The 22,886-nt window shown below is 47.0% G+C and overlaps 1 protein-coding gene across 33 annotated transcripts in view; it reads right to left on the minus strand.

Annotated features, from left to right (window-relative positions):
• Positions 1–20,122, minus strand: part of LOC140426626 (uncharacterized) — a 196,692-nt gene extending 176,570 nt beyond the window's left edge. For 15 of the 33 annotated variants that reach the window (XM_072511658.1, XM_072511646.1, XM_072511654.1 and 12 more), the window contains exons 1-8: positions 19,990–20,107; positions 12,726–12,806; positions 10,767–10,871; positions 10,061–10,141; positions 7,932–8,036; positions 7,224–7,304; positions 5,295–5,399; positions 4,588–4,668 (exon numbers count right to left, since the gene is read on the minus strand). In XM_072511658.1, the coding sequence (XP_072367759.1) occupies positions 4,588–4,668; positions 5,295–5,399; positions 7,224–7,304; positions 7,932–8,036; positions 10,061–10,141; positions 10,767–10,871; positions 12,726–12,806; positions 19,990–20,008 (658 nt within the window). In that variant the 5' untranslated portion in view covers positions 20,009–20,107. Of the gene's footprint in view, positions 1–4,587; positions 4,669–5,294; positions 5,400–6,971; positions 7,032–7,223; positions 7,305–7,931; positions 8,037–10,060; positions 10,142–10,766; positions 10,872–12,725; positions 12,807–19,989 lie in introns of all 33 variants that reach the window. The other 18 variants (XM_072511645.1, XM_072511643.1, XM_072511635.1 and 15 more) reach the window with 13 other exon arrangements.
• Between the last annotated feature and the right edge of the window lie 2,764 nt (positions 20,123–22,886).

Below are 22,886 nucleotides of genomic sequence, written 5' to 3' on the forward strand. Positions count from 1 at the left end.
CTGAAGCTCCTCTCCGCCCTTTTTAGTGGGAGCTCGCCAATCCCTCTCTCCTGGTCCCCTGGGTGAACCACGAACAACTCGCTCTTCCCCATGTTGAGCTTGTACCCTGAGAAATCCCCGAACTCCCTGAGGATCCTCATTACCTCCAGCATTCCCCCCACCATGTCCGCCACATATAGCAGCAAGTCGTCCGCATAGAGCGACACCCTATGCTCCTCCCCACCCCGCACCAACCCCCTCCAGTTCCTCGGCTCCCTCAGTGCCATAGCCAGGGGTTCAATCGCCAGTGCGAAGAGCAGGGGGGACAGGGGACACCCCTGCCTCTCCCTCGATGCAACCGAAGGTACTCAGACCTCCTCTTGTTCGTGGCCACACTCGCCATCGGGACCTCGTACAACAGCCTAACCCACCTGACGAACCCCTCCCCAAACCCGAACCTCTTCAGCACCCCCCACAAGTACCCCCATTCTACCCTATCGAAGGCCTTCTCAGCGTCCATCGCCACGACTATCTCCACCACCCCTCCCTCGCCGGCATCATAACGTTCAGGAGCCTCCGCACATTCGGGTTCAACTGCCTCCCCTTCACGAACCCCGTCTGGTCTTCGTGGATAACCTGCGGCACCCAATCCTCAATTCACGTGGCTAAGACCTTCGCCAGCACCTTGGCATCTACATTTAGCAACAAAATCGACCTGTAAGACCCACACTGCAGGGGATCCTTGTCCCGTTTCAGGATCAAGGAGATCAGTGCCCGGGACATCGTCGGGGGCAATGCCCCCCCCCCCCCCCCCCCCCGCCACCCCCCACCCACACTCCCTTGCCTCATTAAAGGTCCTAACCAGCAACGGGCCCAACAGGGCCACACATCTTTTGTAGAATTCGACCGGGAAACCGTCCGGCCCCGGTGCCTTCCCCGCCTGCATGCTCCCTATCCCTCTGGCCAGCTCCTCCAGCCTAATCGGAGCCCCTAATCCCGCCACCAATCCCTCCTCCACCTTCGGGAACCTCAATTGGTCCAGAAAGCGGCCCATCCCTCCCTCCTCCAGTGGGGGCTCGGACCGATACAGTTCCTCATAAAAGTCCCTGAAGACCCCATTGATGCCAACCCCACTCCGCACCACACTCCCTCCCCTATCCTTAACTCCCCCGACCTCCCCAGCTGCGTCCCGCTTCCGAAGCTGATGCGCCAGCATCCGGCTTACCTTTCCCCCATATTCATGAACCGCCCCCTGGGCCTTCCTCCACTGCGCCTCCGCCTTCCTGGTGGTCAACAGGTCGAATTCAGCCTGGAGGCTACGCCTCTCCCTCAACAGTCCCTCCTCCGGCACCTCCGCGTACCTCCTGTCTACCCTCACCATCTCCCCCACCAGCCTCTTCCTCTGCTCTCTCCTCTCCTTGTGGGCCCTAATGGAGATCAGCTCGCCCCTAACCACCGCCTTCAGCGCGTCCCAGACCATCCCCACTCGGACCTCCCCGTTATCGTTGGCCTCCAGGTATCTCTCTATGCTTCCTCGGACCCGCTCGCTCACCTCCTCGTCTGCCAACAGCCTCGTCCCCCCCCCCCCCCCCCACCCCCCCACCTCCCAGCTTGGACCCCTCCTAGTTGCTCTGCTCCCCCCATTGCACTCCCGCAAGTCAGCTGACTCCTGCTGACCCCGGCCACTCCTGCCTCTCCTTTGACTCCTCCCATTGTGGGACTTCCCCTCCCCCTCCATTACCCACCAGCAGGGTCTCCGCCTCCCCCTTCCATCCCAAGCGCGGGGGGGGGGGGGGGGGGGGGGGAATGCGCTTCCCCGCCCCGGCTCTGCCCCCTCCAGCCTTCAGCGCGGGAAAAAGCCCGCGCTTTCCACCTGCCCGGCCCTGCCTCCTCTGACAGGCCCAGTCCCCTCACCCCCGACCCGGGCCTCCCCCTCCCCCGTGGGGCCCCATACCCCGACCGGCCATCCATCCCCTACTCCGTTTACTTTCTCCCTCCTCCAAGAGCCCACCCGACAGACCCAACCAAAACGGTGCCCAACGCACCCACACCAAATCAAAAAGAAACAAGAACAAAGAACCCCCCCTCAAAATGTAACACAAGAACAACAATCCCCGACCATCCCCATGCCCGACCCTCAGTTTGTGTCCAGCTTCTCGGCCTGAACAAAGGCCCACGCCTCCTCCGGGGATTCAAAATAATGGTGCCGGTCCTTGTAGGTGACCCACAGTCGCGCCGGCTGCGGCATGCCAAACTTCATCCCCTTACTGTGCAGCACCGCCTTCGCCCGGTTGTACCCGGCCCTCTTCTTCGCCCCCTCCGCGCTCCAGTCCTGATATATTCAAACCTCCGCGTTATCCCACCTGCTGCTCCTCTCCTTCTTGGCCCACCTGAGTACGCACTCACGATCAGCGAACCGATGGAACCGCACCAGCACTGCCGCGGCGGGTCATTAGCATTGGGCCTCCTCACCAGCACTCTATGGGCCCCTTCCAGCTCCTGGGACCCCTGGGAGGACCCGCTCCCATCAGTGAGTTTAACATGGTGACCACATAGGCCCCCACGTCTGACCTCTCCAGCCCCTCCGGGAGGCCCAGGATCCGCAGATTCTTCCGCCTCGACCGATTCTCCATCTCCTCGAACCGTTGCTGCCATTTCTTGTGGATCGCCTCGTGCGCCTCCTCCTTTACCGCTAGGCCCCAGATCTCGTCCTCGTTGTCTGAGATCTTTTGTCGGACCTCGCGGATCGCCAACCCCTGGGCCGTCTGGGTCTCCAATAGAAGCCTTCATCGGCTCCAGCAGGTCCGCTTTGAGCTGCCTGAAGCAGCGCTGGAAACCTCCTGCACCTCCTGCGCCCACTGCATCCATGCTGCCTGATCCCCGCCCGCCGCCGTCTTGCTCTTCTTCCATCGCACTTTCTTTGAGTTCACCACCACATTTTTAGTCGCCCCGCTCCTGGTCCAAGCCATACACTGTCGGGGGAATGTTGCAGTCTTCTTCCCACACTGGGAAATGCCGAAAAAATGAGTTTGGAGGCCCTGAAAAGAGCCCAAAACTCCGTTCCAAGCAGGAGCTGCCGAACGTGCGACATAGCTCTGCATAGCCGCAACCGGAAGTCCATTAAGGGACAATTTAGGGTGACCAGTACACCTACGTTGCACAACTTTGGGTAGTGGAGATGAGACTAACACAGACACGGGAAGAATATCTAAACTCCACACGCACAGTGACCAAAGGCCGGGATCAAATCCGGGTCCTCAACACCATGAGATAACAGTGCTAACCACTGTGCCATCGTGCCACTCTGTTCTGTAGAGAATTGTGAACCTGCAAACAATTTCCTCCAATGATTTACATAGTTTGTAATGTGTAAAATACGAGATAATTTGATCACTTTACAATGTGTGAAGCTCTGCATCAACAGACTTGAAATCATGAGTCAGGGTGGTGCTGTGGATTGCTGCACCAATTAATCAATATCCAATTTTGACTGGCAAGTTGTGTTATTAGCACTGTTGGCGAACAGCTGGCTTGTAATGCAGAACAAGGCAGCAGCGTGGGTTCAATTCCCGTTCCAGCCTCCCCGAACAGTCGCTGGAAGGTGGCGACTAGGGGCTTTTCACAGTAACTTCAATGAAGCCTACTTGTGACAATAAGCGAATATTATTATTATTATTATAATCCGACACAAGGAACCACTGTCAACACAAAACGGGTCAGGCTTTGTTCTTGTGTTCTCACATCCTCAGTTATCTGTATTTGGAAAAACAAATGTCTCCAAACTCAGAATAAGTGGGTTTCCCGCGATCCTCGAAAGGCAAGTCTGCATTGATCAGTTAACTGGCTCAAGTGTTTTCAGACTCTACCTTTCTTCATTGGATTCATCCTGAAATGGAACAGGGAACAATCACAACGGCTGCCCTGACAGCATAGTGCCTCAATGTGTTCTGATTGGGAACTTCTGATGCCAACAGCTACTTATATTGACGCTTGACAATATTATCTGCTCTCTCGATATCTTAATATTTAGCAATCGAAAATATATTCAGTACAAAAGCAGCCAGCTGCTGAATTCTTACGTATTAGTAACTAGATTCACCTATTGCATTATGTTTTAGTGCTGTTCTAGACTCTTTGATTAATACTGCCAATGCATCCCAGCTTTACCTTAACCTTCTCAATATTATTTTCAACTTTTATAAGTTCAGCTCCACCTTTCGCCTGAAGAAGAGGCAACATTGTGCTAATGCAATGATAGCAAAGCAACCGGGCCCAACTCTATATCGTACCTTTTATATACCAGGGTAGTTTGTGCATGAATGTACAGAAAGCTGAAATCTACCTCTATCTGGTTGATTGGGGAGGCAGGGGCAGAGCGGATGGCGAAGACTTGCTCTCTGCTCTGCAAAACATTCAATTTTGTTATGACATTGAGAGAAATCTCAGAGTAAATTATGTGTCTGTATTCCTATGCTGGGAAGAGCAAATGGCATGTTCAGAAACACAAAGATTGCATCGAACCCATCAGAGCACCTGTGAGTGAAGTGAAGAACTGAATATTCATAAACTTTGCATTCTGACCAATATGGAGAATTTTCATTTACTCACCATCCTGAGTACGCTCTGTGCATTGTGGAGGATTCAGAGCTCCTACCGAAGCCCTGTCACACTGTTCACTTGTTGGAACCTCTAAATATTGAACAAAAAGAGCACCTGTATAAATGTTATGAACTCCATTCCATCGAAGCACTTGACACCATGACTATCCCAATTAATGTTGGGAAAGTTGAAATTGCCAAATATAATTACCCTATTATTAATTTAACACACAGTTATTGCTAATTCCAAGCTAAGAGGCGCCTGGGTCTGAAATCCTCCCTTGGAACAGTTGCCCAACAATCGCAATCGTAAATGTAGTTTCTAAAACGCTGAAAGCTTTACAGAGAAACAGACAACAACAAAATCCCTAGTTGTGATGCTGGCTACAAATCAACCACTTTCAGGTAAATTGGGTGTATAATAGTGCCGAGGAAAATGGGATGATCTGTTTGGTGATGTGTGGGTGCACGGCCAACAGGGAATAGGTGATCTTTTCTCCAACCTCTCAACTAACTTGGACAAAAGTCTGAGTCAAAATGGTGTGACCACGTTCTTCTATCGGGTATAAAATACGGGATTTGGGGAGGAAACAGTGTGAACTGAACACACCTGGACATTTTTGTCGAAAGAAGAAATGGATGCAAATGACTGATCCATTCTGTCAATCACAGGAAATATTTCTCAAAACCTCATCTGCATCTCCTCTCCATTTTTACCTTGATTTTTTCCTTTGGCTTGAGTTTCATTTTCCCCCTCAGTGGGTTGCAAACCTGGCTCATTTACTTTCCGCTCCTCAAGTATCTGCTCAGCAGTTGTGCCTTCTGAGACAACAGGAAGAAATGCAGTTAAGAACAAATAGCATTGATTACAGACGTAGAGGGTGAGATTTTCCGGCTGTTCACGATGGTGGCATCTTCCAATCCCACCAACGTGGGGTGGAATCAATGGGAAATCCATTGACAGTGGCGGGACCCGATGATGCTGCCAACTTCCGCCACTTAGCAGCAGGCCACGGGGAGACCAGAGAATCTCGCCCAGTACCTTTGATCAAAAAGGTGTCCAAATCTCATAACTGCAAAAACCATTTCTCAAACAAACCTTTGCATCAATGCAATCAATATAATGTCCTGAAAAAGAACGATTACAGACTGAAATCTAACAGGTGGTTTTGGACAGATGATCTGTCCAACAATGGACAGCAGAAAGTGTGTACGTGGGATGTAATCAACAAGTGGTTCTGATGAATGCACGTAGTTAGAGTAAAGGTTGCTCACTACCATGTGTTCTGCAGAGATATGTTTTTGTTTTCATTTTGTTTCTCAATTTAAAGTGCCCAATTCTTTTCTTTTTCCAATTAAGGGGCAATTTAGGGTGACCACCTACCCTGCACAACTTTGGTTTGTGTGGACGAGGCTCACACAGACACGGGGAGGATATGTAAACTCCACACGCACAGTGACCAAGGGCCGGGATCGAACCTGGGTCCTCAGCACCATGAGATAGCAGCGCGAACCACTGTGCCATTGTGCCACTCTGTTCTGCAGAGATTTGTGAACCTGCAAACAATTTCCTCCAATGATTTGCATAGTCTGTAACACGTAAATACTACAATATTTGATCAATTTACAATGTGTGAAGCTCTGCATCAACAGACTTGAAATCATGAGTCAGGGTGGTGCTGTGGATTGCTGCACCAATTAATCAATATCCAATTTATACTGGCAAGTTATGTTATTATTCCTACACAAGGAACCACTGTGAACACAAAACGGGTCAGGCTTTGTTCCTGTGTTCTCACGTCCAGATTTACCCGTATTTGGAAAAACAAATGTCCCCAAACTCAGAATAAGCGGGTTTCCTGCGATCCTCGAAAGGCAAGTCTGCATTGATCAGTTAACTGGCTCAAGTGTTTTCAGACTTTACCTTTCTTCATTGGATTCATCCTGAAATGGAACAGGGAACAATTACAAAGGCTGACCTGACAGCATAGTGCCTCAATGTGTTCTGATTGGGAACTTCTGATGCCAACAGCTACTTATATTGACGGTGGAAGTCTGCTCTCTTTGTATCCTAATATTTAGCAATCGAAAATACATTCAGTACAAAAGCAGCCAGCTGCTGAATTCTTACGTATTAGTAACTAGATTCACCTATTGCATTATGTTTTAGTGCTGTTCTAGACTCTTTGATTAATACTGCCAATGCATCCCAGCGTTACCTTAACCTTCTCAATATTATTTTCAACTTTTAGAAGTTTAGCTCCACCTTCTGTCTGAGAAAGAGGCAACATTGTGCTAATGCAATGACAGCAAAGCAACCGGGCCAAACTCTATATTGTACTTGTTATATACCAAGGTAGTTTGTGCATTAATGTACACAAAGCTGAAATCTACCTCTATCTGGATGACTGGGGAGGCAGGGGCAGAACGGATGGCGAAGACTTGCTCTCTGCTCTGCAAAACATTCAATTTTGTTATGACATTGAGAGAAATCTCAGAGTAAATTATGTGCTGGGAAGAGCAAATGGCATGTTCAGAAACACAAAGATTGCATCAAACCCATCAGAGCACCTGTGAGTGAAGTGAAGAACTGAATATTCATAAACTTTGCATTCTGACCAATATGGAGAATTTTCATTTACTCACCATCCTGAGTACGCTCTGTGCATTGTGGAGGATTCAGAGCTCCTACCGAAGCCCTATCACACTTTTCCCTTGTTGGAACCTCTAAATATTGAACTAAAAGAGCACCTGTATAAATTGCATGAACTCCTCTCCATCGAAGCACTTGACACCATGACTATCCCAATTAATGTTGGGAAAGTTGAAATTGCCAAATATAATTACCCTATTATTAATTTAACACACAGTTATTGCTAATTCCATGCCAAGAGGCTCCTGGGTCTGAAATCCTCCCTTTGAACAGTTGCCCAACAACAGCAATCGTAAATGTAGTTTCTAAAACACTGAAAGCTTTCTATAGAAACAGACAACAACAAAATCCCTGGATGTGATGCTGGCTACAAATCAAGCACTTTCAGGTACATTTGGGTGTATAATAGTGCCGAAGAAAATGGGATGATCTGTTTGGGGATGTGTGGGTGCGCGGCCAACAGGGAACAGGTAAGGTTTTCTCCAACCTCTCAACTAACTTGGACAAAAGTCTGAGTCAAAATGGTGTGACCACGTTCTTCAATCGAGTATAATATACGGGATTTGGGGAGGAAACAGTGTGAACTGAACACACCTGGATATTTTTGTCGAAAGAAGAAATGGATGCAAATGACTGATCCACTCTGTCAATCACAGGAAATGTTTCTCAAAACCTCATCTGCATCTCCTCTCCATTTTTACCTTGATTTTTTCCTTTGGCTTGAGTTTCATTTTCACCCTCAGTGGGTTGCAAACCTGGCTCATTTACTTTCCGCTCCTCAGGTATCTGCTCAGCAGTTGTGCCTTCTGAGACAACAGGAAGAAATGCAGTTAAGAACAAATAGCATTGATTACAAACGTAGAGGGCGAGATTTTCCGGCTGTTCACGACGGTGGCATCTTCCAATCCCACCAACGTGGGGTGGAATCAATGGGAAATCCCATTGACAATGGCGGGACCCGATGATGCTGCCGACTTCCGCCACCTAGAAGCAGGCCACGGGGAGACTGAGACTCTCGTCCAGTGCCTTTGATCAAAAAGGTGTCCAAATCTCATAGCTGCAAAAACCATTTCTCAAACAAACCTTTGCATCAATGCGATCAATATAATGTCCTGAAAAAGAACAATTACAGAGTCAAATCTAACAGGAGGTTTTGGACAGATGATCTGTCCAATAATGGACAGCAGAAAGTGTGTATGTGGGACGTAATCAACAAGTGGTTCTGATGAAAGCACATAGTTAGAGTAAAGGTTACTCACTACCATGTGTTCTGCAGAGATTTGTTTTTATTTTATTTTTGTTTCTCAATTTAATGTGCCCAATTCATTTTGTTCCCAATTAAGGGACACTATAGGGTGACCAGTCCACCTTACCTGCACAACTTTGGGTAGTGGGGATGAGACCCACATAGACACAGGAAGAATATCTAAACTCCACACGCACAGTGACCAAGGGCCGGGATCGAACCCGGGTCCTCAGCACCATGAGATAACAGTGCTAACCACTGTGCCATCGTGCCACTCTGTTCTGCAGAGATTTGTGAACCTGCAAACAATTTCCGCCGATGATTTACATTGTCTGTAATATGTAAAATACTTGAATATTTGATCAATTCACAATGTGTGAAGCTCTGCATCAACAGAGTTGAAATCATGAGTCAGGGTGGTATAGTGGATTGCTGCACCAATTAATCAATATCCAATTTTTACTGGCAAGTTATGTTATTAGCACTGTTGGCGAAACAGCTGGCTTGTAATGCAGAACAAGGCAGCAGCGGTGGTTCAATTCCCGTTCCAGCCTCCCCGAACAGGCGCTGGAAGGCGGCGACTAGAGGCTTTTCACAGTAACTTCAATGAAGCTTACTTGTGACAATAAGCAATTATTATTATTATTATTATTATTATCCGACACAAGGAACCACTGTGAACACAAAACGGGTCAGGCTTTGTTCCTGTGTTCTCACGTCCTGATTTATCCGTATTTGGAAAAACAAATCTCTCCAAATTCAGAATAAGTGGGTTTCCCGCGATCCTCGAAAGGCAAGTCTGCATTGATCAGTTTACTGGCTCAAGTGTTTTCAGACTCTAACTTTCTTCATTGGATTCATCCTGAAATGGAACAGGGAACAATCACAAAGGCTGACCTGACAGCATAGTGCCTCAATGTGTTCTGATTGGGAACTTCTGATGCCAACAGCTACTTATATTGACGCTTGACAATATTATCTGCTCTCTCTATATCTTAATATTTAGCAATCGAAAATATATTCAATACAAAAGCAGCCAGCTGCTGAATTCTTACGTATTAGTAACTAGATTCACCTATTGCATTATGTTTTAGTGCTGTTCTAGACTCTTTGATTAATACTGCCAATGCATCCCAGCTTTACCTTAACCTTCTCAATATTATTTTCAACTTTTAGAAGTTCAGCTCCACCTTTCGTCTGAAGAAGAGGCAACATTGTGCTAATGCAATGATAGCAATGCAACCGGGCCCAACTCTATATTGTACCTCTTATATACCAGGGTAGTTTGTGCATTAATGTACACAAAGCTGAAATCTACCTCTATCTGGTTGATTGGGGAGGCAGGGGCAGAGCGGATGGCGAAGACTTGCTCTCTGCTCTGCAAAACATTCAGTTTTGCTATGACATTGAGAGAAATCTCAGAGTAAATTATGTGTCTGTATTCCTATGCTGGGAAGAGCAAATGGCATGTTCAGAAACACAGAAATTGCATCAAACCCATCAGAGCACCTGTGAGTGAAGTGAAGAACTGAATATTCATAAACTTTGCATTCTGACCAATATGGAGAATTTTCATTTACTCACCATCCTGAGTACCCTCTGTGCATTGTGGAGGATTCAGAGCTCCTACCGAAGCCCTATCACACTGGTCACTTGTTGGAACCTCTAAATATTGAATTAAAAGAGCACCTGTATAAATTGCATGAACTCCACTCCATCGAAGCACTTGACACCATGACAACCCCAATTAATGTTGGGGAAGTTGAAATTGCCAAACATAATTACCCCATTATTATTTTAACACGCAGTTATTGCTAATTCCATGCCAAGAGGCTCCTGGGTCTGAAATCCTCCCTTGGAACAGTTGCCCAACAATCGCAATCGTAAACATAGTTTCTAAAACGCTGAAAGCTTTCCATAGAAACAGCCAACAAAAAATCCCTGGATGTGATGCTGGCTACAAATCAAGCACTTTCAGGTAAATTGGGTGTATAATAGTGCCGAGGAAAATGGGATGATCTGTTTGGTGATGTGTGGGTGCGCGGCCAACAGGGAACAGGTAAGGTTTTCTCCAACCTCCCAATTGACTTGGACAAAAGTCTGAGTCAAAATGGTGTGACCATGTTCTTCTATCGAGTATAATATACAGGATTTGGGGAGGAAACAGTGTGAACTGAACACACATGGACATTTTTGTCGAAAGAAGAAATGGATGCAAATGACTGATCCACTCTGTCAATCACAGGAAATGTTTCTCAAAACCTCATCTGCATCTCCTCTCCATTTTTACCTTGATTTTTTCCTTTGGCTGGAGTTTCATTTTCACCCTCAGTGGGTTGCAAACATGGCTCATTTACTTTCCGCTCCTCAGGTATCTGCTCAGCAGTTGTGCCTTCTGAGACAACAGGAAGAAATGCAGTTAAGAACAAATAGCATTAATTACAAACATAGAGGGCGAGATCTTCCGGCTGTTCACGACGGAGGCATCTTCCAGTCCCACCAACGTGGGGTGGAATCAATGGGAAATCCATTGACAATGGCGGGACCCGATGATGCTGCCGACTTCCGCCACCTAGAAGCAGGCCATGGGGAGACTGAGAATCTCGTCCAGTGCCTTCGACCAAAAAGGTGTCCAAATCTCATAGCTGCAAAAACCATTTCTCAAACAAACCTTTGCATCAATGCGATCAATATAATGTCCTGAAAAAGAACGATTACAGAGTCAAATCTAACAGGAGGTTTTGGACAGATGATCTGTCCAATGATGGACAGCAGAAAGTGTGTATGTGGGACGTAATCAACAAGTGGTTCTGATGAAAGCACATAGTTAGAGTAAAGGTTACTTACTCACTGCCATGTGTTCTGCAGAGATATGTTTTTATTTTATTTTTGTTTCTCAATTTAATGTGCCCAATTCTTTTCTTTTTCCAATTAAGGGACACTATAGGGTGACCAGTCCACCTACCCTGCACAACTTTGGGTAGTGGGGATGAGACCCACACAGACACGGGGAGAATATCGAAACTCCACACGCACAGTGACCAAGGGCCGGGATCGAACCCGGGTCCTCAGCACCATGAGATAGCAGCGCGAACCACTGTGCCATCGTGCCACTCTGTTCTGCAGAGAATTGTGTACAACCTGCAAACAATTTCCTCCAATGATTTACATTGTCTGTAACATGTAAAATACTTTAATATTTGATCAATTTACAATGTGTGAAGCTCTGCATCAACAGAGTTGAAATCATGAGTCAGGGTGGTGCTGTGGATTGCTGCACCAATTAATCAATATCCAAGCGATTATTATTATTATTATTATAATCCGACACAAGGAACCACTGTAAACACAAAACGGGTCAGGCTTTGTTCCTGTGTTCTCACGTCCAGATTTATCCGTATTTGGAAAAACAAATGTCTCCAAACTCAGAATAAGCGGGTTTCCCGCGATCCTCGAAAGGCAAGTCTGCATTGATCAGTTAACTGGCTCAAGTGTTTTCAGACTCTACCTTTCTTCATTGGATTCATCCTGAAATGGAACAGGGAACAATCACAAAGGCTGACCTGACAGCATAGTGCCTCAATGTGTTCTGATTGGGAACTTCTGATGCCAACAGCTACTTATATTGACGCTTGACAATATTATCTGCTCTCTCTATATCTTAATATTTAGCAATCGAAAATACATTCAGTACAAAAGCAGCCAGCTGCTGAATTCTTACGTATTAGTAACTAGATTCACCTATTGCATTATGTTTTAGTGCTGTTCTAGACTCTTTGATTAATACTGCCAATGCATCCCAGCTATACCTTAACCTTCTCAATATTATTTTCAACTTTTAGAAGTTCAGCTCCACCTTTCGCCTGAGGAAGAGGCAACATTGTGCTGATGCAATGATAGCAATGCAACCGGGCCCAACTCTATATCGTACCTGTTATATACCAGGGTAGTTTGTGCATGAATGTACACAAAGCTGAAATCTACCTCTATCTGGTTGATTGGGGAGGCAGGGACAGAACGGATGGCGAAGACTTGCTCTCTGCTCTGCAAAACATTCAATTTTGCTATGACATTGAGAGAAATCTCAGAGTAAATTATGTGTCTGTATTCCTATGCTGGGAAGAGCAAATGGCATGTTCAGAAACACAGAAATTGCATCAAACCCATCAGAGCACCTGTGAGTGAAGTGAAGAACTGAATATTCATAAACTTTGCTTCTGACCAATATGGAGAATATTCATTTACTCACCATCCTGAGTACCCTCTGTGCATTGTGGAGGATTCAGAGCTCCTACCGAAGCCCTATCACACTGTTCACTTGTTGGAACCTCTAAATATTGAACAAAAAGAGCACCTGTATAAATTGTATGAACTCCACTCCATCAAAGCACTTGACACCATGACTATCCCAATTAATGTTGGGAAGATGAAATTGCCAAATATAATTACCCCATTATTATTTTAACACACAGTTATTGCTAATTCCATGCCAAGAGGCTCCTGGGTCTGAAATCCTCCCTTTGAACAGTTGCACAACAATCGCAATCGTAAATGTAGTTTCTAAAACGCTGAAAGCTTTACAGAGAAACAGACAACAACAAAATCCCTGGATGTGATGCTGGCTACAAATCAAGCACTTTCAGGTAAATTGGGTGTATAATAGTGCCGAGGAAAATGGGATGATCTGTTTGGTGATGTGTAGGTGCAACAGGCCAACAGGGAACAGGTAAGGTTTTCTCCAACCTCTCAACTGACTTGGACAAAAGTCTGAGTCAAAATACTCTGCTTTTTAATACTTCCTGCCAAAGTGAACAACTTCACACTTTCCCACTGCATGCTCCATCTGCCAGACATTTGCCCATTCACTCTGCAAACTCATCTCATATTCATCTGCAAATGCCGTACGTCTTCTGCATGTGATTAATGTAGGAAATTGTTACATATATTTCATATTTTGTTGTAGTAATGTTATTAAAAACCCTGGGTTCAAATTCATAAAGGAAGAATGTCTGCTAAAGCTGTGATTAAGGAGTCATAAAAGTTAGATAACCATTGATTTTCACCATTTACTTGTTTACAGAGAGATGGCAAATGGAATATTGTTTATGTTTTTTGCAAGTTCCCTAGGGTGTAGATAATTAAGGAGGGATGGTGTTTAGTCCTAGATAAGTAGGTCATGGGGCATCTCCGCGGGATACAGATGATGTAATTAATGGGAGGAGCAAGATCTGTCTGTGGTTTTGACAATTTGGCGATAGGATTTAAGTCGGACAGGATAGAAGGATTTCCAGGTTGTTCCTGAAAGGATCTCTCGCCAAAGATCTGCACAGAGAACAGTAAATAACCCTGATTGCCAACTTTATTTATGAATGGATTTTGAAACCATGTCCATATGTTCTGGGCATATCCGAGGCTGGAGGAGTTTTGGAAAGTGTTTGCAGACACAATATCAAGATTCTGGGGATGAAGGTGGTGCCGAACGCATTGGTGGCAATATTTGGAGTCTCGGAGGATCCGGGAGTGCAGGTGGGGACAAATGCCTTTGCCTCCCTGATAGCCCGGAGGGGGATATTTCTCGGGTGGCTGGACTCAGAGCTGCCTAGTACAGGGGCATGGGTGAGTGATTTTGCGGAGTGTCTCCATCTTGAGAAAATAAGATTCGTTATCAGGGGTTCTTGTCGAGGTGCAGGCTGTTCTTCGACTTCTTTAAGGAGTGGTAAATGTCAACGGGGTGGGGGGGAGCTGGGGGGGGGGGGGGGGTTTGATTAATTTTTTTGAGGTTTGTTCGAATAAAACAAAAGGGGGTGTGAGCTAAAGGGAGGAGAGGGGGCAGTTTGGTTATGTCTGTGGTACGTTGTGTGTTGATGTTGTTATTGTTTCTCTTTGGTTTGTATACATGTGAAAATGCCTTTAATAAAAATATATATTTTTTAATGAATAGATTTGACTTCCCGTGACAGCATGTAGGTGGAGGTCGCACATTTGGTGGCTCCTTTGTTTTTTGGCCCTTCGCATCCAGTTTTTTGGGGAGAATTTTATACAATAATTCGTGGGCAAGCTTAAGGTAACTAAAGGATGTTGAAATCCCAGAAAAAGAATACAGCGAAAAAGGGGGTGAACAAGTTAAGTGGGGAGTTCAGTGGGAGGAAAGATGGCAGGGGCAAGCTCACCGAGTGGGGCCCCACCCATTACGGTGGATAAGCTGGCCGAAGTGATGATGGGAAGTTTGGAGTGGCTGTTTTCAAAACAGCATCGAATGGAGATGACGACCTCGCTCAAGGAATGGGCGGGTGAGACCCTTGCCCCAATGAAGGAGGCTTTCATAAGTACGTCGGCAACGGTGCTGGAGAAAGGAGGTGTTGAAAGGGGTGGAGGAGGTAATGTTGCAGCACAGCGACCAGTTCACCTCGATAGAAGAGCTGCGGAGGGCGGTGGAAAGTAACAAAGGGCTGAGAGCCAAGGTGGAGGATCTGGAGAACTGGTCACAGAGACAGAAACTAAGGATCGTGGGACTGCCTGAGGGCTGGAGGCCTACGGAGTACTTTGCGGTTATAAGACCATAAGACATAGGAGCAGAATTAGGTCACTCGGCCCATCGAGTCTGCTCCGCCATTCAATCAAGTCTGATATTTTTCTCATCCCCATAACCACGATCCTCTTATTAATCAAGAACCTATCTATCTCTGTCTTAAATACACTCAGTGATTTAACTAAGTGATGTTCACTAAGTTTATGATGAGGAGGAGGAGGACCCCTCCCTCTGAGTTGGACAGGGCCCACCAGTCATTCCGGCCAAAATGAAAGGTGAATGCGCCTCCAAGGGCTGTGATCGTCTGATTCCACAACTATCAGTTGGAAGAAAAGGTGCTGAGACGGGCAACACAGTAACGAGAGGTGATGTGGGATGGTGGTGGTATCCATACATAGTAGGAACTCACGGCGGGGCTGGCGAGCGGCCATTGGTCGGGCAAAGACCAATTTATAAAAGCAACGTGAGATTTGGGGTGGGTGGGTGGCATGGTGGTGCAGTGGTTAGCACTACTACCTCATGGCGCCAAGAACCCCAGTTCAATCCCGCCCCTGGGTCACTGTCAGTGTGGAGTTTGCACATTCTCCCCGTGTCTGCGTGAGTCTCACCCCCACAACCCAAAGATGTGCAAGTTAGGTGGATTGGCCACACTAAATTGCCCCTTCATTGGAAAAAGAAAAGAATTGGGTACTTTAAATTTATATTAAAAAAAGGTTTTGGGTGGTCTTCCCGGTGAAGCTGAGGGTCACACATAATTCCAGAGACTATTATTTACAGAAAGCGGAGGAGGCGGAGATGTTTGTGAAAGCTGAAGGACTGGGACTGAATAGAATTTAGATTTTGACGGTGTTATGCCTTTTTCCTTTACGTTTTCTTTGCATTGTTGCCGTTTTTCGTTAAGTGGTGTTTGGGAAGGGATAGTTTGGGGTTATCAGTTGGGATTTGTTGCTTTTGTGTTTGAGGCATTATTGTGTTGGGAGTTTGGAAGGTTTGGGAATGGGGGCCTAGGGTGTTTTTTTTTTATTATGTGGGAGAGGGGGCTCTATGGGGGAGGGAGGGGCACGGCCATTGGAACCTGTATGGACAGGTCTGAAATGGGCCGGGGAGGCGTGAATAGTGGGGGGGGGGGGGGGGGTGATACTGGGTGAAGTAGTTTTGGGAGGAAGTGGCTGGGGGATTACTGGGAAGGGGGGAGGGGCCAGGAATAGTGGCTAAGACTGACAGGGAGGCCGGGGGGATTTGAAGACACCCCTGGTCCAGGTGGTGAGGTGCAAAGTTCCAGGGTTTGGGGGGGGACATGAAGCGAGTGAGAGTTTTCTCGCATTTGAAGAGGTTGAAAGCCGGTGTGGTGCTGTTGCAAGAGACCTATCTGAGGGTGAAAAAGCAGATGAGGCTGCGGAAGGGTTGGGTAAATCAGGTATTCCACTCGGGCTTGATAGCAGGGCCTGGGAGGTAGTGGTACTGGTGGGTAAGAATGTGAGGTTCCAGATGGAGATGGTGGTCGATCGGGGGGTAGGCACGTAATGGTAACGGGTGCTTTTGAGAGAGAGGGGGGGGGGGGGGGGTTGGTGGTGCTGGTTAGCATATACACCCCGAATTGGACGATGTAGGATTTCTGACGATGTTGGCTGCCATACCAAATTTGGATACGCACCAGTTAATATTGGAAGGGGGGGTGGAGGAGAGACTTGAAAACAGTATTGACTCCGAAGGTAGATAGGTCCATGCTGCCTCCGCTGGCCCCCTCAGGCGTGGGTGTGGGTGTGTGTGTGGGGGGCGGGGGGGGGGGGGGGGTGAAGGTGTTGGCTGCGTTTATGATGGAGATGGGGGGGTGGGGGCTTTCTGCACCCGTGGGAGAGGGAGTATTCGTTCTTTTCACCAGTACACAATGTGCATTCGAAGATGGACTTCTTTGTTATGGAAAAGACACTGTGCGGAAGGCAGAATATTCTGCTCCACATTGGGTGGATGTGGTCCTGGAGAATGGGCCAGCACAGAGGCCTGCCTGAATGTTGAATGTGGGGTTGTTGGCAGACCCAAACGTTTACACCAAAATGGGAATGGTGATTGAGGACTATGTAGAGTTTAGTAGGAATCAAGAGGTGTCGCCGTCAGTGGGGTGGGAAGCTTTGAAAGCAGTCGTGAGAAATGAGGTTCTCTCTTTTAAGGCTGAGGTGGACAGCGAGGCAAGAGAGGAGCAGCAACGGTTGGTAAATGGCATTTTGGAGGTGGATGGAAAGTACACGGAGGATCCGACTCCGGATCTTTGGGTGAGGAGGAAGGAGATGCAGGGGAGGTTTAATCTCCTGTCCATGGTAAAGGTGATTTGGCAATCAGGCAGGCCAAGGAAGTTGTATATGAGGAGAAGGCTAGCTGCTTGTTGGCGGGCCCGCTCCGCCGGCAGGCGACGGCAAGAGTTATTGTTCGGATACAGGACAGGACAGTGAAATTGGTGGTGGCATCGGAGCAGGCGAATAAGTTGTTTGAAGAGTTTTATAAGAATCTGTATAAGTCGCAGCCTCCGCAGGATGAGTCAGACATGAGGGAGTTTTGGGGGAGGTTGGACTGTCCTGACGTGGGAGTGGAGGAGAGGGCAGGTTGGAGAAGCCTGTGGGGGTGGAGGAAGTGCGGGCAGCAATAGGGAAGATGCCTACGGGCAAGGAACCAGTACCAAATGGCTTCCCGGTGGGGTTTTATGAGAGGTTTATTCATAAATTGGCGGTGCTGCTAGTGGAGATGTTCAAGGACATGGTAACGAAGATAGTACTGTCAGTAGAGTGTGGGTCGTACAAGTCAATATCGTTATTGAACGTGGATGCCAAGATTCTGGCAAAGGTGTTGACGCTTAGGTTGGAGGAGTGCCTCCCGAAGGTGATTGGGGAAGAGCAGGCAGGATTCATGACGGGCAGACAGTTGTCTAATGTGCGGAGCCTGTTGAATTTGGCGCTTTCTCCGGCAGAAGGAAAGGAGTTGATGGTGGCGGCACTGGATGCAGAGAAGACATTTGATCGTGTGGAGTGGAGCTATTTCTTTGCGGTGTTGGAGAGGTTTGGAATTCGAACTAAGTTTGTGGCTTGGGCGAAATTGCTGTTTAAGGACCCGATGGTAAGTGTGCATACAAATGAGATGGATTCAGGTTACTTTCCTCTGCACAGGGGAAGGAGACTGGGGTGCCCCATGTACCCCACCTCTGTTCACACTGACAATAGAGCCCTTGGCTATTACGCTGAGGTGCTCGGGTAAAATGGAGGGGGATAGGGAAGACCAAAAGAGAATTACCGGTCATCCCATAAAGAATGTTCTCAACCCCCCAATAACCCCCTCCCTCCCCAATGTTCGATGGCATCCAATTCTTGAAAGTACAAGATAAACAATGCTCATGAATTGTAGAACCCTTCCATCCTCTCCCTCAGCTCAAACTTCACCTTCTCCAGTGTCATAAACCCCAGCAGGTCCCCCCTCCAAACAGAGGTACAGGGTGGAGAAGCTGACCTCCACCCCAGCAAGATTCACCTCCGGGCAATCAGTGAGGCGAAGGCTGAAACATCTGCCCCCAGACCCGCCTGCAACCAGGGCCTGTCCGACATCACTGAATATTTTTAAAGTGAAGGTATGATGAACTCTGGTTGGGCAAGAGAATCAAAGGTGATTGGAATGTGGAACTCAACACAAATTGATCAGCCATGATGTTATTAAATGGCGGAGCAGGCTGGAAGGACCGAATAGACCATTTCTACTCCTCTATTGTATGTGGTCTCTGCAATGCCCTGTATAAGTGAAGCATAACATCCTTACATTTATGTTCAATTCCTCTCAATAAAAGCTGGCATTCCGTTAGCCTTTTTAATTACTGTACCTGCATACTGACTTTTTGTGAGTCACATATACTCAGAGGCTATTAAGTTGCTTTAAACTTGTGACTTATGGCAGTTGTTTCTGATGATCGATCACCTTGTGTACGGCGAAGGGCTGCACGTCGCCTCATTCCTTGCTAATAAACCACTGCCTTGAATCCTTTCTAACCACCCATTCCGTGCTGTGAGGGCAGCCTAATTACTGATGGATCCAAGGGCCTGACACTGAGAATCTCTGTATTCACCTGCCCTGAACTTAGGCGACCCGTTTTACTGAAACCCATCTCACTGGTCTTAACTGTTGCAGCACCACAAAGTGCGTAGAGGCGGTGAAAGCAGTCAAACATCAGCACTATTGTGTGGATGGCGGATGTGGCTGTGCGCAGTGTATTGAGAGCAGAGCCTTTGAATTCTTTTCCGGATACTGTAGGTTCGCAAACTTCTCATCATGGAATTCCTGTTCTCCATGGAGGAGCTAAAATGGGACAGGTTTACCACGAATATCAGTGAAAGAGTCGCAGATTGTGGAACACAAATGGAGGGGGGGGGTTGAACCCACCGATTAGCTGAGATCCATCAGATGCATAAATTATACAGCCCGAACCTGCATATATTTTCCACATTTGAACAAGAACATGTTGAACTGCTGTAAACAAAATGGTTTAGATATTATAGACCTCGTGAAATCTGCATTCGCTTTCCTTCCAATGTGCCTTATGCTATCCCAATGAGTGACACAAAGCATATTGAAAGCAGCCAGTGTGACCAATGACCAGAATTATCTTGGTTCACGGGGAGGTTTCTCGCAGCTTGAAAGAGCCACAGCAAAGAGCGGGGTTTACACTCGGGCTGCTGCACTGACTGGGGCGATGTGATTGTTGTGACAAGAATCGCTTCATGTCCCCTGAACGTCAGGCCTGGGGTGGTTTAACCCTCCACAAACGCTGCCTGCAGAGTTTTAGCAGCATCCCTGCGCTTTCGTTTCACTCTCCCAACAACTACGTCGTTGTTTTTTTTGCTCATCTGTGAAGTTCTGCAGTCACACCTCCATCGCCAACTCCTTCCCCTTCCTGAAACTCCCCGCAGACCAACAGCACCCACCCCTCCCTCTCACCAGCTGCCAGATTTACCTCCCTGCTGGCCGGCCATGCTGTCAGTGAGACTGCTCCCGATCTTTGCCCAGCCACACGCTGATCACTCGATTCCTGCTCCAATACCTTCCGCGAACCAGACTTCCGCGTCTGCAGCAGCAGCGCAATCGTTTCCGCCCGGCCTCTTTACGAGTGAGAACTCTTGCCTTTGCGGAGAATGACCCGCGGGAGAGGAGGGGGGGGCTTGTATTGGGACGGACTGCGGGGCATGGTGGACTTCCCATAGCCTCCAATTCGGGGCAAACAGCTACGTAACTGACCTGGGACCCAAAACATTATTCCAGAGGCTCGTCTGATTTCGAGCCTCATTTAGTTCTGGAAATGCTCAGTGAACTTTGCACAATCGAAAAACAACCTTCATCCTCATTCTGCTTCAAAAACAATGGTGAAAACACTCAGTTCAAACAACATTCTGGAAAAAGGGAGGTTCTTGTGTTTGGTCCTTTATACCTTAGGAAGGAATCCACCAAACACTTTGACTTGTCCAAATCAGAATCTTTTATTGAGTGTCGTGTGGTAAGATAGCAATCTGTTACAGAGCACATTATCATGGCGTCTGCTTATTACACCTCTGGAATCTACACCGAGCACCAACCAATCATTTGTATGTCTTATTACCCTCTGCAACCTTCTTCTGAAGATGGCCCAATGTGTCTCCCTTTATATGGGAGTTACTGGTCACATGACCTTGGTCTTGAGACCACATGGTATATCTGCACTGCTGCCTGCTGGTTGGAGGTTCACAACATCCATCTATGATAGGCATATCACCAGAGGTGATACCAGGAATTACGATGTACCAATAGGACATCCCATCCCACTAACCACCCACAATTTAGAACCTGCTTTGTTGGGTTGGAGTTCCTCTTGCTCTCTTTCTCTTCGGGTGCCATGCCCTAAGTGCGTGTTGGTGACCATTGACCTCCATGTTCATCTTACCCTAGACATGGATCATTCTTGTTGGTGGTACATTCATTCAGTTTGTGAGGTCCTTAGCAAAAATAATGCAAACACGTAGGTGTGGGCTTTTCAGCCCCTGGTGCCTGATTCCATTCAGTGAGATAAAGCTGATCTATACAGCTGTCTTGGCTTAATACTCTTCAATATATTTGTCCAGCAGAAATCAACCAATCTCACTTAAAATTATACTATTGTTTTTTGTAGAAGAGAGTTCGCCGCTAATACATGCCTTTGTGTGAAGATGCAGTTCCCAGCTTTGCTCCTGAATGATAGAGCCTTGAATTTTATGGTTGTGCTCTTTTGCCCTAGACTTTTCTCAGCAGCAGAAAAAACTGTTTCTATTTAGCCTATCAATTCCTTACTAAATCCTAAAAAATAAAAAAAAATCAGCACTTGAGCATTCTACATTCCAGGGAATACAATCTTTTTTAAAAAACAGAGATGAGGAGGAATTTCTTCAGCCAGAGGGTGATGAATCTGTGGAACTCATTGCCGCAGAAGGCTGTGGAAGAAAAGTCATTGAGTGTCTTTAAGACAGTGATAGAATTTACAGTGCAGAAGGAGGCCATTCGGCCCATTGAGTCTGCACCGGCTCTTGGAAAGAGCACCCAAGGTCAACACCTCCACCCTATCCCCATAACCCAGTAACCCCACCCAACCCTAAGGGCAATTTTGGACACTAAGGGCAATTTATCATGGCCAATCTACCTAACCTGCACATCGTTGGACTGTGGGAGGAAACCGACGCACACACGGGGAGGATGTGCAGACTCCGCACAGACAATGGCCCAAGCCGGAATCAAACCTGGGTCACTGGAGCTGTGAAGCAATTGTGCTATCCACAATGCTACCGTGCTGCCTTATTAAGCAAGGTTCTTGCTTAATAAGAGGATCAGGAGTTATGGGAAGAAGGCAGGAGAATAGGGATGAGGAACATAGCAGCCATGATTGAATGGCAGAACAGACTTGATGGGTCCAATGGCCCAATTCTGCTCCCATGTCTTATGGTCTTATGGTAATGTCTCATAATCTATCTCTGCAGTGCTGTTACTATTCTGGTGAATTTGTGCTATGCTGAATACAAGGCCAATGTATCAGGCGGAATTCGCCCCAAAAAATGACTAAATGTAATTTTGAGCGAGAAAATCAATGTGAATCATGCCGACTATTCCAGCATGATTTGCATCACAATCTTCTCCGCTTAGTCATTTTTATGGAAGGGGGTGTGATTTGCACCAGCACTGAGAGAGGCAGGGCCTACTAAACGCACTGGCAATCCCAGCTTCACAGAGATTGGGTGCCGTTTTTAAAGGGCACCCCAATCTCAAAGTAATAGTAAAGGCCCCCCACCCCTTCCTCTCATTATGACACCCTGGGCTAGTGCGCGGTCAATTACAACCCCACAGGCCCCGGAGTCCCAACATTAGTGAATTAACCAATAATTTGTATAATGTTTTTGAGAGTATTGGCCCTCGACTGTTCCAATAATTTACAGACACCAGATTTGTAAGCAAAACACACAACAAAACTTTATTTATAGCAAGAGCAGAGAAAAACATGTAATGGTGATAATAGAACAGTCTGTTCGAATATAATTATTACTCACCTTCACAGTCCCACCCTCTGCCCACACAAATACAGACACACAGTGGGAAGCGGAAGAAACAAAATTATGGGGATTAAAAGGACATGAGAAGAATATGTTTGGTGCTGAGGTTGTAGTCTTTGTATTTAGCTATCTCCTAAGGACACAGAGTGTTGAAACCACCATTTGGTTTGGATCTTCTGGCTGTAACTTTCAGGCCAGATTCTCAGGCAGTGGGATTCCTTCTAGGGTGATATTTTCACTTGCGATAACTGGGGCCTTCTCCACGGAAGGTGCACTTCAGGTCTGTTCAGTTTCTTATTAGCTTTAG

This window comes from Scyliorhinus torazame, chromosome 7, assembly GCF_047496885.1.
Source record: "Scyliorhinus torazame isolate Kashiwa2021f chromosome 7, sScyTor2.1, whole genome shotgun sequence".
NCBI classification, from domain to species: Eukaryota; Metazoa; Chordata; class Chondrichthyes; order Carcharhiniformes; family Scyliorhinidae; genus Scyliorhinus; species Scyliorhinus torazame.